The sequence below is a fragment of the Macrobrachium nipponense genome, chromosome 22 (assembly GCF_015104395.2).
Source record: "Macrobrachium nipponense isolate FS-2020 chromosome 22, ASM1510439v2, whole genome shotgun sequence".
Taxonomy (NCBI): Eukaryota; Metazoa; Arthropoda; class Malacostraca; order Decapoda; family Palaemonidae; genus Macrobrachium; species Macrobrachium nipponense.
The window spans coordinates 53993234-54006166 of NC_087213.1; the positions used below are offsets into that span (position 1 = coordinate 53993234).

At 39.7% G+C, this 12933-nt stretch overlaps 1 protein-coding gene across 2 annotated transcripts in view; it reads right to left on the reverse strand.

Annotated features, from left to right (window-relative positions):
- LOC135198658 (arylsulfatase B-like) overlaps positions 1-12933 on the reverse strand; it is a 38616-nt gene that overhangs the window by 17412 nt on the left and 8271 nt on the right. Inside the window, exons 1-3 of one of the 2 annotated variants that reach the window (XM_064226449.1) lie at positions 9949-10104; positions 5226-5503; positions 2192-2355 (exon numbers count right to left, since the gene is read on the reverse strand). In XM_064226449.1, the coding sequence (XP_064082519.1) occupies positions 2192-2355; positions 5226-5496 (435 nt within the window). In that variant the 5' untranslated portion in view covers positions 5497-5503; positions 9949-10104. Of the gene's footprint in view, positions 1-2191; positions 2356-5225; positions 5504-9948; positions 10105-12933 lie in introns of those variants that run through there. The other variant, XM_064226450.1, reaches the window with a different exon arrangement.

Genomic DNA, 12933 nt, shown 5'->3' on the forward strand with positions numbered 1-12933 from the left:
ACACTTGTCCTCCATCTTGATTCGCTCCCCGCCGTAACATTTACATTAATTCTTTATTCTTTTGTTATATATATATATTTTTTATTTATTTATTTATTTTTCTTTTTACCGACAACTTTGCGTCTTTTCCCGCCCGTGGAATGTCAACCGCTGAAGCTCTCATTTCGCTCGGTAGCTGCTGCAGTGACGCGATAAAGCAATAAAAAACACAGCGGAAAAAAATACAAACGTTATCAAATAAACAGGAAATGAAGATAAAACGGGAAAACGAGGAGAAGAAAAGAGGGTTTCTGCTTTCAATGCGTTTTTCGGCGAGGAATGACGTCACAATGTAACTGGTTGAATCCAGCGCGCTCGGGCGTTCACACTTTAAGGTGGCCCCATCATCTCTCTCTCTCTCTCTCTCTCTCTCTCTCTCTCTCTCTCTCGTTCTTACTTGTTTTCCTTGCTTGGTTTCTTGCTCGCTCTGCTTCGCTTTTATTTGGCTTTCTATTTGGCGAGAGAAAGCAGAGAAAAGTAAGAGAAAATTATGGACTAACGGCTCAGGTACATCTTCATTATAAGCCTAGGCCGACATTCAGGAGGATTCCTTTGTAAACCAACTGCACAGGAAACATTTTTAAATCCAGAGGTACCTTTTTAAAACCAACGTCATAAGAAACGTCTTTATATCCAGGGGGTCCTTTTTTTTAAACCAACTGCAACTCAAACCACACTCCCGAGGATTGTAGTTATTATTATTATTATTATTATTATTATTATTATTATTATTATTATTATTATTATTATTATTATTGAAGAGCAAATGCCACAACTGTTTTGTCAGTCTAAATAATATATATACATATACACACACACACACACACACACACACACACACACATATATATATATATATATATATATATATATATATATATATATATATATATATAGATATATAATCTTGCTGAATCTCATTGTATTTTGACGTTTAAAAATCATATGCTTAATTTCACTCATTGTAGTAATTCTGATATTTAAAAAACTTATTATTATTATTATTATTATTATTTCGGAAGGAGACCCCTCTCGTAAACATGTTTTGTTAAAAATGATTGCTGCTTCAGCACTATTAATCTTATAGAGAGTCTTCTTTATTTTTCTGATGACGGCTTTCTCGTTGTTGTTTATACTGGCGAGCAACGCACCAAAGGGCATGGTAAAATTCGGTTGAGTCATTTGGTTTATTATTGCTTATACAATTCTCTCTCTCTCTCTCTCTCTCTCTCTCTCTCTCTCTCTCTCTCTCCAACGCGACGTTTCCTCCTGATCCGCAGGACATTCTCAAGCGATGACTGCTAAGGGACTGAATTCGAGTGTTGTTGTTGTTTTTGATTAAGCTGACCTTGTGTTAACACGGGCTCTTGCTCACAGAGCAGCCCATAATTTTCGAGTGGCGAGTCCTTCTTCTAAATCGTGGTGTTGCGGGCTCTCGAGTACGGTATAGAGAACCTCTCCAGCAGGTCGAGTTTTCATTGGTTCCTGGGAAGGTGTGACTCATATGGCGAGCGTTTACGAGTCTTGCAGACCTTCTCAGGTGGGGGGTATCACTGGGAGCCTCTTGATTAGCTTCTACCTGAGTGGCGTCACCCCTGGTATTATTCTGATAATGTGCTTCACGTCCGGTGTTTGTTTCATGCGTTCTGGTGGTACTTTCGTTGGGGGGGAGGGGCACGGTCCTCCTCACACACGTCGTGAGAGAGAGAGAGAGAGAGAGAGAGAGAGAGAGAGAGAGAGAGAGAGAATTGTATAAGCAATAATAAACCAAATGACTCAACCGAATTTTACCATGCCCTTTAGTGCGTTGCTCGGCAGTATATGCAACAACGAGAAAGCCGTCATCAGAAAAATAGAGAAGACTCTCTACAAGATTAATAGTGCTGAAGTAGCAATCATTCTTAACAAAATATTATTATTATTATTATTATTATTATTATTATTATTATTATTATTATTATTATTAACTGGCAAGCAAAACGTTCCACAGAATAAAATAATAATATAAAACAAAAAAGACATGATAAATATATTTTATAAAGATAGAAAAATAACAGAAAATAAACGTTATATAAAACCGAGAATTCAAAGAAGAAGAAGAAGAAGAAGAAGAGAAACAAGGGGTTAGAACAAAACCAGTCTCCTCCCTCACCTGCATGCCCATCGTGAAGGGGTACTTGCCCGAAAGCAGGGCGGTCCGGGTAGGGGTACAGGTAGGCAGGACGTAGGATTGGTTGAGGATAACCCCGTCGGAGGCCAGCTGACCCAGATGGGGCGTCACCACGAAATTGTTGTGCCACGAAACGTCGTTCCATCCTGCCAGAAAGGATTTTCGTTTTTTAGGGAAGGTGTCGTTTTAAGGGAAGGTGTCGTTTTAAGGGAAGATGCCATTTTAAGGGAAGGTGTCATTTTATGGGAAGGTATCATTTAAAGGGAAAGGAGTGTTTAAGGGAAGGTATCGTTTAAGGGGAAGTGTCTTTTTAAAGGGATGTCATTTTAAGGGAAGGTGTCATTTCAAGGGAGATGGGCGTTTAAGGGAAGGTGTCATTTTAAGGGAAGGTGTCATTTAAGGGAAGGTGTCGTTTAAGGGAAAGATACGTCTAAGGGAAGGTGTCGTTTAAGGGGAGGTGTGATTTTAAGGGAAGGTTTTGTTTTAAGGTAAGGTGTCATTTTAAGGGAAGGTGTCATTTAAGGGAGAGGGGTGTTTAAGGGAAGGTGTCGTTTAAGGGGATGTGTCATTTAAGGGGATGTGTCATTTTAAGGGGATGTGTCGTTTTAAGTGGAGGTGTCGTTTTAAGGGAGAGGGGTGTTTCAGGGAAGGTGTCGTTTAAGGAGACGTGTCATTTTAAGGGAAGGTGTCGTTTGGGGGAAAGGGACGTCTTTACAGGGAAGTGTCGTTTTAAGGGAAGGTGTAACTTTATAAGGTGATGTCGTTTTAAAGGGAAGGTGTCCGTTTTAAGGGAAGGTGTACTTTTAATTGAAGATGTTTCGGGGTTTTAAAGGGAAGGTGTCGTTTAAGGAGGGTGTAATTTTAAGGGAAGATGTCGTTTAAGGAGGTGTCGTTTAAAGGGAAAGTTTTCGTTTTAAAGGGAAGGTGTCGTATTTAAGGGAAATTGTTTCGTTTTAAGGGAATGTGTAATTTTAAGGAAGGTTTTGTTTAAGGTAAGGTTCATTTTAAGGAAGGTTGTCATTTAAGGGAAGACGGGTGTGTTTAAGGGAAGGTGTCGTTTAAGGGTATGTGTCATTTTTAAGGGGATGTGTCCCCATTTAAGGGGATGTTTCAGTTTTAATTGGAGGTGTCCTTTTAAGGGAGAGGGGTGTTTCAGGGAAGGTGTCGTTTAAGGAGACGTGTCATTTTAAGGGAAGGTGTCGTTTGGGGGAAAGGGACGTCTAAGGGAAGGTGTCGTTTAAGGGAAGGTGTAATTTTAAGGGATGATGTCGTTTTAAGGGAAGGTGTCGTTTAAGGGAAGGTGTAATTTTAAGGGAAGATGTCGTTTTAAGGGAAGGTGTCGTTTAAGGGAGGGTGTAATTTTAAGGGAAGATGTCGTTTTAAGGGAAGGTGTCGTTTAAGGGAAAGTGTCGTTTTAAGGGAAGGTGTCGTTTAAGGGAAATTGTCGTTTTAAGGGAAGGTGTTATTTAAAGGGGAAGGTGTTATTTAAAGGGAAAGGAGCATTTAAGGGAAGGTGTCATTTAAAGGGAGAGGGGCGTTTAAGGGAATGTGTCGTTTAAGGGGAGGTGTCGTTTAAGGAAAAGGGACGTCTAAGGGAAGGTGTCGTGTAAGGGAGGTGTCATTTTAAGAGAAGGTGTCGTTTTAAGGGAAGGTGTCATTTTAAGGGAAGGTGTCATTTAAGGGAGAGGGGCGTTAAGGGAAGGTGTCATTAAATTTAAGGAAAGGTGTCATTTAAGGGCAAGATACGTCTAAGGGAAGGTGTTGTTTAAGGGGAGGTGGGTGTCATTTCAAGGGAAGGTGTCATTTAAGGGAGAGGGGTGTTTAAGGGAAGGTGTTATTTAAAGGGAAAGGAATGTTTAAGGGAAGGTGTCATTTAAGGGAACGGGGCGTTTAAGGGAAGGTGTCATTTAAGGGAAAGGGACGTTTAAGGGAAGGTGTCGTTTAAGTGGAGGTGTTATTTTAAGGGAAGGTGTCGTTTGGGGGAAAGGGACGTCTAAATGGGTGTCATTTAAGGGGAGGTGTCACTTTAAGGGAAGGTGTCATTTAAGGGAGAGGGGCGTTTAAGGGGAGGTGTTCAAGGGGAGGTGTCATTTTAAGGGAAGGTGTCGTTTAAGGTAGAGGGCGTTTAAGGGAAGGTGTCAATTAAGGGGTGTCATCATTTTAAGGGAAGGTTTCGTATAAACGGGGCGTTTCAGGGAAGGTGCCTTATCTTGTCATTTTAGGGAAGGTGTCATTTAGGGACAAGGACGTTTTAGGGAAGGTGTCTTATTTTTTTGTCATTTTAGGGAAGGTGTCACTTAGGGACAAGGACGTTTTAGGGAAGGTGTCTTATTTTTTTGTCATTTTAGGGAAGGTGTCATTTAGGGACAAGGACGTTTTAGGGAAGGTGTCTTATTTTTTTGTCATTTTAGGGAAGGTGTCATTTAGGGACAAGGACGTTTTAGGGAAAGTGTCTTATTTTTTTTGTCATTTTAAGGGAAGGTGTCATTTAGGGAAGGTGACGTTTTAGGGATGGTGTCATTTAGGGAAAAGGATGTTTTAGGGAAGAGGACGTTTTACGGAAGGTGTCATTTAGGGAAGAGGACGTTTTAGTGAAGGTGTCATTTAAGGAAAAGGGTGTCATTTAGGGAAAAAGGACCTTCTAGGGAAGGTGTCATTTAGGGAAAAGGACGTTTTAGGGAAGATGCCATTTAGGGAAGGTGTCATTTTAGGGAAGTTGTCATTTAGGGAGGCGTCATTTTAGGGAAGATGTCATTTAAGGAAGGTGTCATTTCAAGAAGACATCTTTTCAGGGAAGGTGACGATCATTTTTAATGGCAGGTGTCATTTCAGGGAAGAAGGTGCCATTCTGTCGCTGCCATTTTAAACAAAGTTTCGTTTCAGGGGGGAAAAACGGTCGTGTTTGAGGGAAGGTGTCGCTTAGCGTAAAATGTAAGGGAAAAGGGGAGGGAATAAGAGAAGGAGGGAGGGAGGGGATGCCGGTAGAGTAGGGGAGGGAAAGCGCGCCAAAACTCACCCAAGTCATCCGCCACCATCAGGATGATGTGGGGCTTGTTCGGTCTAGGGGGAGGTGGGGACGTCGGTGGTGGTGGTGGTGGTGGTGGTGGTGTAGTACTAAGTCCCTCCCCTGAGGTCCCTCCGCCGCCGTCCACTCCCGCCGGAGCATTCTCCTCCTCCGTCGTGGTCAGTGGGTCGGACTGCTTCTTGGAATGGGAGAGGCGCCCTAGGGCCAGCAGGGTCATCACCCAAACGGCTGCAACCTTCCATTTCCAGCCATGGCTGATCATCACTCTCCTGGAGGAAGGGGGCGGGACGAAGCAGAGATGGTTCTGGATTTAGTCAGAGCGTTATAGTACTATTGTTTGTGTGTGTGGTCGTGCATGTGTTTCTTTGTGTGTGTATGTGTGTATGAGTCCATGTGTGTGTGTGTGTGTGTGTGTGTAGGAGTATGTGTGTGTGTGTACGTGCGTTACTCAATGCCCCAAACAAAGTCGCCTGCATTCCACACGGGCAAAGTCGTTACATTCCACAGACAAAGTCGTCAATGGCATCAGTTACAGACGCAATATTCGTTAAAATCAAAACTCATTCTTGGCTATGAATATCTATTACAAAATGGATAAATGTGTCTTGTGTCATTTTATGCGTCAAAACAACGACCTATCGTCTCACAAAAATAAATAAATAAAAAATAAATAAATAAAAATCGGTTCAAAACTCCGCAACTAGGCCTACACAAAAAATAAATAAAAAACTAAGGTTCAAAACTCCGCAACTAGGTCTACACACAAATAAATAAATAAATAAATAAATAAATAAATAAATAAATAAATAAACTGTTAAACTCTGCAACTAGACCTACTATATACAACATGAGTCTAAAATCCTCTGGCTGCCCAAAAACTGATAAACAACTCTGGCACCGTTTCCTCCGCAACCTCACACCCGGCCCCCTACCCCACCCCGCCCCAAAAAGGTGGTGGCGGTACTATCTGTCCCTTCTAAAAACGGCCCGGCTGTGGGCGTACCTTGCGTCCCAAATCTCGTGGCGCACCCATGGTCTAGAAGTCTCTCTCTAGGTCTTGCAGTTCGGAGAGCCATAAATACACCATATATCCCGTCATGAATTATGTATATATAAAAAAAAAGAAGTCAGGTATGATTCGTTAAGAGAAAAAGGGGCCATTTATATTGGATAATTATATGTTGGGCAAATTTCGGCGGCGGAAGCCCCCTAAAATTATAATAAAAGGACCATTGTTCCAAATGACATTGTCCGGGCGCATTTCGACGGCGCTGACTAGACCTATGACAATTTGCGGAATTATAACTCGCAGCGAATGTAATTACCGTCATTGTTCGGGCTTTCTCGGCGTTGTTGGACTACAAATCCACAATGCAGTTATGGAATGGGGGAGGGGGAGAGTTGGGGGGAGAGGGCGGGGGCGTAACTAGTAGACCTATGGATAGGAAGACAATCGAGACATTCTGAATGTTCACAGCTGGAGTAGAACGTAGTTTGAGCTCGTTGTATTTGATTAAGTTTGAAGTTGCTTATAGTAGATGTTTCATGCACACTACCCACTTGCAAAAATAAATATACGCACATACACACACACACGCGCGCGCGCGCGCGCCTATGTCCATTACGTGCGTACTATTCAGTCTGCCTCCGGCTAACTCTAGACCTATATCCTGAGTTCAAACATATCTCTCTCTCTCTCTCTCTCTCTCCTCCTCCTCCTCCTCCTCCTCCTACTACTGCTGCTACTACTACTACTACTATCCTCCTCCTCCTCCTCCTCCTACTACTACTACAGACACTCTGTGAGAACATGGGCACGTAAACTCGGCAAGGAAAGTTAAGATACAGTTTTTTAAAATCTTCGGACATACATCGTTCAATAATGTCACACCTGGCAACTCTTGAAAGGGGGCGGAGCTTCAAAATCATAGCATTTGTTGCTTTCTAGATTTCCATTAACTTTACACCATAAAGATTCTGTAGAGGTCCTATAATCATTTATACTTGAATGTAGAAACAGGGTCTATATTATTCGTTAATGTTGGTTTGGTAACGTCAGTTCAGGGTAGAATATCGATCATTCTTTTTTTAAAACATACTGTGAAACCTTATTTATAAGTAATGTTTGACACTAAACTGACGTAAAATTCATACGTAATTAAAGACGGATCTTAAACAATGAGAGAAAGGGTTTTAAAATTTGGTCAGTACTTGTGGAAATCGTGAGGAACAATACAGTAAAGAATGAAATATTATGACGATAGAGAGAGAGAGCGAGCAACCTTAGGCCTATTGATAGAGATACTTAATTCATTATATTTGTAATGATTACATAATAAAAATATGGAATGTTAGTCCATATATATAAAAGACTAAAACTAAAGAGGTCAACCAGATTGCTTGCAGGAATGTGATCAGACTAGAGACGTTAGCCAGTATCCAGCGACTTGCACTTTCCCGCTCGAAGTTCTAGGGCTCCTCCTCACATCATAGAAAACGCTTTTGCGGATGCAACTAGATTTGCTCAACCTACCTTAGCCGTCGCAACATTGACCTGCCATTGACGTCAGCTAACTTTAATCGCTTTGGAATACAAACATGAGTTTGTAGAAACTAAAATAATTGCATTCACCACTTACGATTATGCAAAAATATCCCTGTTCATGAAGCAAAACGAGTAAATATTGTCGTCGTGATACATAGTATTACAATCAGAAATTCACATTCTATCTACCAGATCTCTATGAACGAATCCATCTGAGAAATTCCAGTTACTTCGGACATAGATCATATTTTTAAGTATCTGAACGGTTTTGTTTTGCAGTTTTAACTTATATGACATAATTTGCAGTGTATTTTCATATTCTAGAGTAAATTTAGCTATATTATGTATTTTCAGTAAAAACATATGGGAAATTCGATGAACGAAAGCTAATGAAAACTGTATCTTCACTTTTCTTGTCGAGTGTACAAACAAACAAAAGTGCTCCACGCGCGCGTCTACTTACTTTTAGAAGAACCACGTCGAGCCAGCACTAGACATGTATATGGTTAATCTAAACCTACTTCTCTCTCTCTCTCTCCTTTGACATAAAGAGAATGTTACCTGAAGCGATTATGCATAATTTGCACTTAATGAAATAATTTCAGATCCGGTGCATGCAGATGATCCAGTTAAGAGTTGACATTTCACACACACATATTTGGCCTCTCTCTCTCTCTCTCTCTCTCTCTCTCTCTCTTAACCTGGATATCAAAGATGCATAACGTAAACCGGAAGGAATTTATCTCTTAGAGAGAGAGAGAGAGAGAGAGAGAGAGAGAGAGAGAGAGAGAGAGAGATTCTCTAGGTTTCCAGAATCGTTTCATTATATGGGACAGCAAACTCGCTCCGTCAAATATTGGAGCAAACGAGAACCGGTTTAGGTAATTTTTTTTTTTACTTATTTTTCATTCTTTATCTTGTTTTCTAGAACACTACATCGCCACAGAATTAAAGTAGGCGGGGAACACTGAAGATGGTTAAAGAATTCCATAGTTTGTAGGGTAATGTCCCGAGAGAACTATTAGCTATCATATATATATATATATATATATATATATATATATATATATAAATTTGAGAGTAAACTCAATTTAGAAGACTTGTGATCACTACATCCTCGGCGTTGGAGTTTCTAGAAACAAAAGAAAGAGAGAGAGAGAGAAGAGAGAGAGAGAGAGAGAGAGAGAGAGAGAGAGAGAATCACGCTGTTGATATTAATACTTCATATATATACATATATATATATATATATATATATATATATATATATATATATATGTATATGTATATGTATAACATTCGACATATACAGAGAGCATGTTTATACTTGTACATCTGGTGTATGTATTAATAGGCTTATAAGGTTGCAACCATGAAAATTTCAATATTTCGCTCTCTCTCTCTCGTATGATAATGAGGAAGCCACTGAACTCACCTTCCTATTATAACATTCCTTTGGCCAACTCAAACACTAACACAAAAAACAAAAAAGCTGAACCTTGAATATCAGTGAAAAAAAAAACTGTCAATGTTATTCGACATGAATGAAAGTCATTCGAATTGGATGAAAGTCATTCGTCGTGAATGAAAGTCGTTTTGCCGTGAATGAAAGTCATTCGACGTAGAAGAAAGTAGTTCGATGTGGATTAAAGTCATTCGACGCGGATGAAAAGTAGTTCGACGAGGATGAACGTCGTTCGACGTGGATGAAAGTCATTCGACGTGGATGAAAGTATTTCGACTTGAATGAAAGTCATTCGACATGAATGATAAGTCGTTCAACTTGGATGAAAGTCATTCGACGTGAATGAAAGTCGTTCGACGTAGATGAACGTCATTCGACTAGGACGAAAGTAGTTCGACGTAGATGAACGTCATTCGACGTGGGTGAAAGTCATACGGCGTGGATGAAAGTCGTTCGACGTGGGAGGACGTCTTTCGACGTGGATGGAAGTCTTTCGACGGGAATAAGAACACATTACAAACTTCGGTCTAGCTTTGGTGTGGTTTCGTGAAGATAGTTCTTTGGCCGAATCTGATTCGATTAGCGTACCAAGAAAGTACGAAAATGTACCAGATTAACAAATGCCGTCCCGAATTAAATAAAAAAAAGAACAAAACACACGCAAACACGCACCAAAATACACACAAACACTCACACAAACACACCTGAACACTCCTCCTGGCGGGATGGCTGTGTATGAACTGAGCAGAGCAAGTGGTTCCAGTCCTGCTAGGTTCGGGTTCCGTAAGGGGTTTGGGTGGGGGATTAGGGGTGGGACCAAGAGACCAGGAGGACCACTTCCACCTGGTCTGCCGAACTCTGATGGCCTCACTGCATGGGCCACTGGAACTCTGGCCTAAATAAAAATTAATCGATAAATCAATAAATAGTTTAACTTGTGGGTCTAGGTCTAGGGCTCTTTTTAAAAGTTTTATTTTTTGTTTTATCATTCTTTTTTTTTTACACTTCTGACCTTGAACTTTGACAGTTACCACTCAATTCAGCATTCAACTACTAAGATGAATTTAACCCAATATATAAACAACTATACAACTTACGTCATTCATCTATACATGAATATTAAACTAACATACACTAGAAAATGCATTCAAACATGTATGCCTATAGGCAATAAATTTTAAACATCAAAATGTAGGCCTATATGAAATAAATGCATAAAAGCGAGGTAGTCCTATGTTACATTAACACGTTTGTACATTTCAGCGAACTCTATTAGCAAAATAATACATTTAAAACATAAACGATTATTCATATCAAAGATCTAGGCCTATATGAAATGCATTACAAACGAGGTAGGCATATGTTACATTAACACGTTTGTACGTATCAGCAAACTCTGTTTGTTTAAGTAATACATTTAAAACATGAACTATTCATATCAAACATCTAGGCCTATATGAAATGTATTAAAAACAATGTAGGCCCATGTCACATTAAAGAGCATTTAGTTCAGGCGTATCAGCGAACTGTAAGTCAAACGATACGCAAGTTTTTGTTTAATATTTTTTAAGGCAAAACTCAGCGATCTTTAATCGTTACGCTTTCCACCCGTAATTACCAGGTCCGTCGACCCTTGTAACATTCAGAAAAAAAGAAAAAACTTGGAAATAACGGAATAATAACTGACACCAATTTGTAAGGTTAAAAAAATACATTTTCTTTAACCGATCAAGTTTTGGTTGCGTCTATCTGAAAATCAATAACTAAACAAATAGATAAAAAATGTTCTGTTCAGTCTAATACCGTCTTTTTTTCTATTTTCCAAAGTCTCCTGACTTCATTTTTACTGAGAAATTGATGAACACAAATAAATATAAACAGGTCAGCAATTATAAGGCAAATACAGGTTAGGTTTAAAAAAAAATACCGAAGTAGGAAAGGACGATGGTTGCACAATTTCTCCATCATCTGCCAGAGATGCTCATAATCTCGCCCTCTCTCTCTCTAATCGACAACTGTATCCGTACAATGCTTTTTTTTCTAGACTGATCTGTAGACCGATGTTGATCTTATTGCATGAAACTCCCTCTCTCTCTCTCTCTCTCTCTCTCTCTCTCTCCTCTCTCTCACACACACACACACACACAAATCTGACCTTTATACCCACCTACAAAACCCAATAGATGGCGCCATAACCCTGCATAGGCCTATAGCGTTCTTTTTGCCAACTGCTACAAAAAAAAAAAAAAACCTTCCGTGACACTAGCCATGCATCTCTCTCTCTCTCTCTCTCTCTCAGTCAGTCAATAGCGCATAATGACTCAGAAACTGATTGCCTATAAAACTAGTTTGGATTTTTACAGTTACCGGTCATGTGTGAGACCTCTCTCTCTCTCTCTCTCTCTCTCTCTCTCTCTCTCTCTCTCTCTCTCTCTCTCTCTCGTCTCACCAGTCAATGGAGAGATGAAAAATTAAAGAAAAAATTATATGTATACAGAGAGAGAGAGAGAGGGTACGGAATGATGCAAGTAGTACTAACGAACTCTCATTTTTTTCCTTTTTGTCCCAAATTCTCCTCCGGCCCTTCACCGAACCAATTAGCTAATGTATGGGAACTTTCTCATTCCCCCTTCCCCCCAACCCCCCTCCCCTCAGCCCAACCCCTCCTCCTCCCCATAGCAGAAACGGAGTTGCTATGGAGGGAGGGAGATGATTAAAGTCGTCACTCTTGCTATAATCTCGATGCTCAATTGCCTTGTGCAGAGCAGCAGAAAAAGCTCTAAAAAGCTCTAAAAGGCTTAAGTGAAACCTCTAAATGCTTAAAAGAGAGCTCTAAAAAGATCTGGAAAGCTTAAAAGGAAGCTCTTAATAGCTTAAAAGAAAGCTCTAAAAAGCTGTAAAAGCTTAAAAGAAAGCACTAAAAATCTTAAAAGCTCAAAAAGGCTTAGAAGAAAGCTCTAAAAAAGCTTAAAGAAAGCTCTAAAATCTAACAAGAAAGCGCTAAACAGCTTAAAAGAAAGCTTTAAAATGCCCTAAATTGCTCTAAAAACCTCTAAAAATAAAACTTCGCTAAATTTTTATTTTGGAAATTTACGTGGGAAAATGCATAGCGTCAAAATCCTTATTATTATTTTTCAAAATGGCGTATAGTGACAGTTTCCACATAACCGTTTAGACCCTGTTTCTAGAATTGTTAATCCTGTATTGAATTACAGTTTTAACTCGTGTATTTAATAGCATCTTTTTTCGCTTTGCATATAACCGGAAATTTGATTTTTATGAAGGAATTTTTGAATTTTTCTAAGGACGTTTATCCTATCAAATTCACCGTTTGTTGGAAGTTCGTATTATGACGTAAATATGTATGAGCGGTTGCTATATACAGTCTCTCTCTTTATCTCTCTCTAATCGACAACTTATCCGTACAATGTTTTTTTTTAGCCTGATCTGTGGACCGATGTTGATCTTATTGCATGAACCTCTCTCTCTCTCTCTCTCTCTCTCTCTCTCTCTCTCTCTCTCCCCAAATAACGAGTTTTTCCGTTGCCCGAGTCATGTTCTCCGCTGACACAGTACGGCACGGCACAACACAACTTAGCGGCAGGCAAATCAATAATAATAATAATAATAATAATAAAATAATAATAATAATAATAATAATAATAATAATAATAAGCAGATACGCCTGA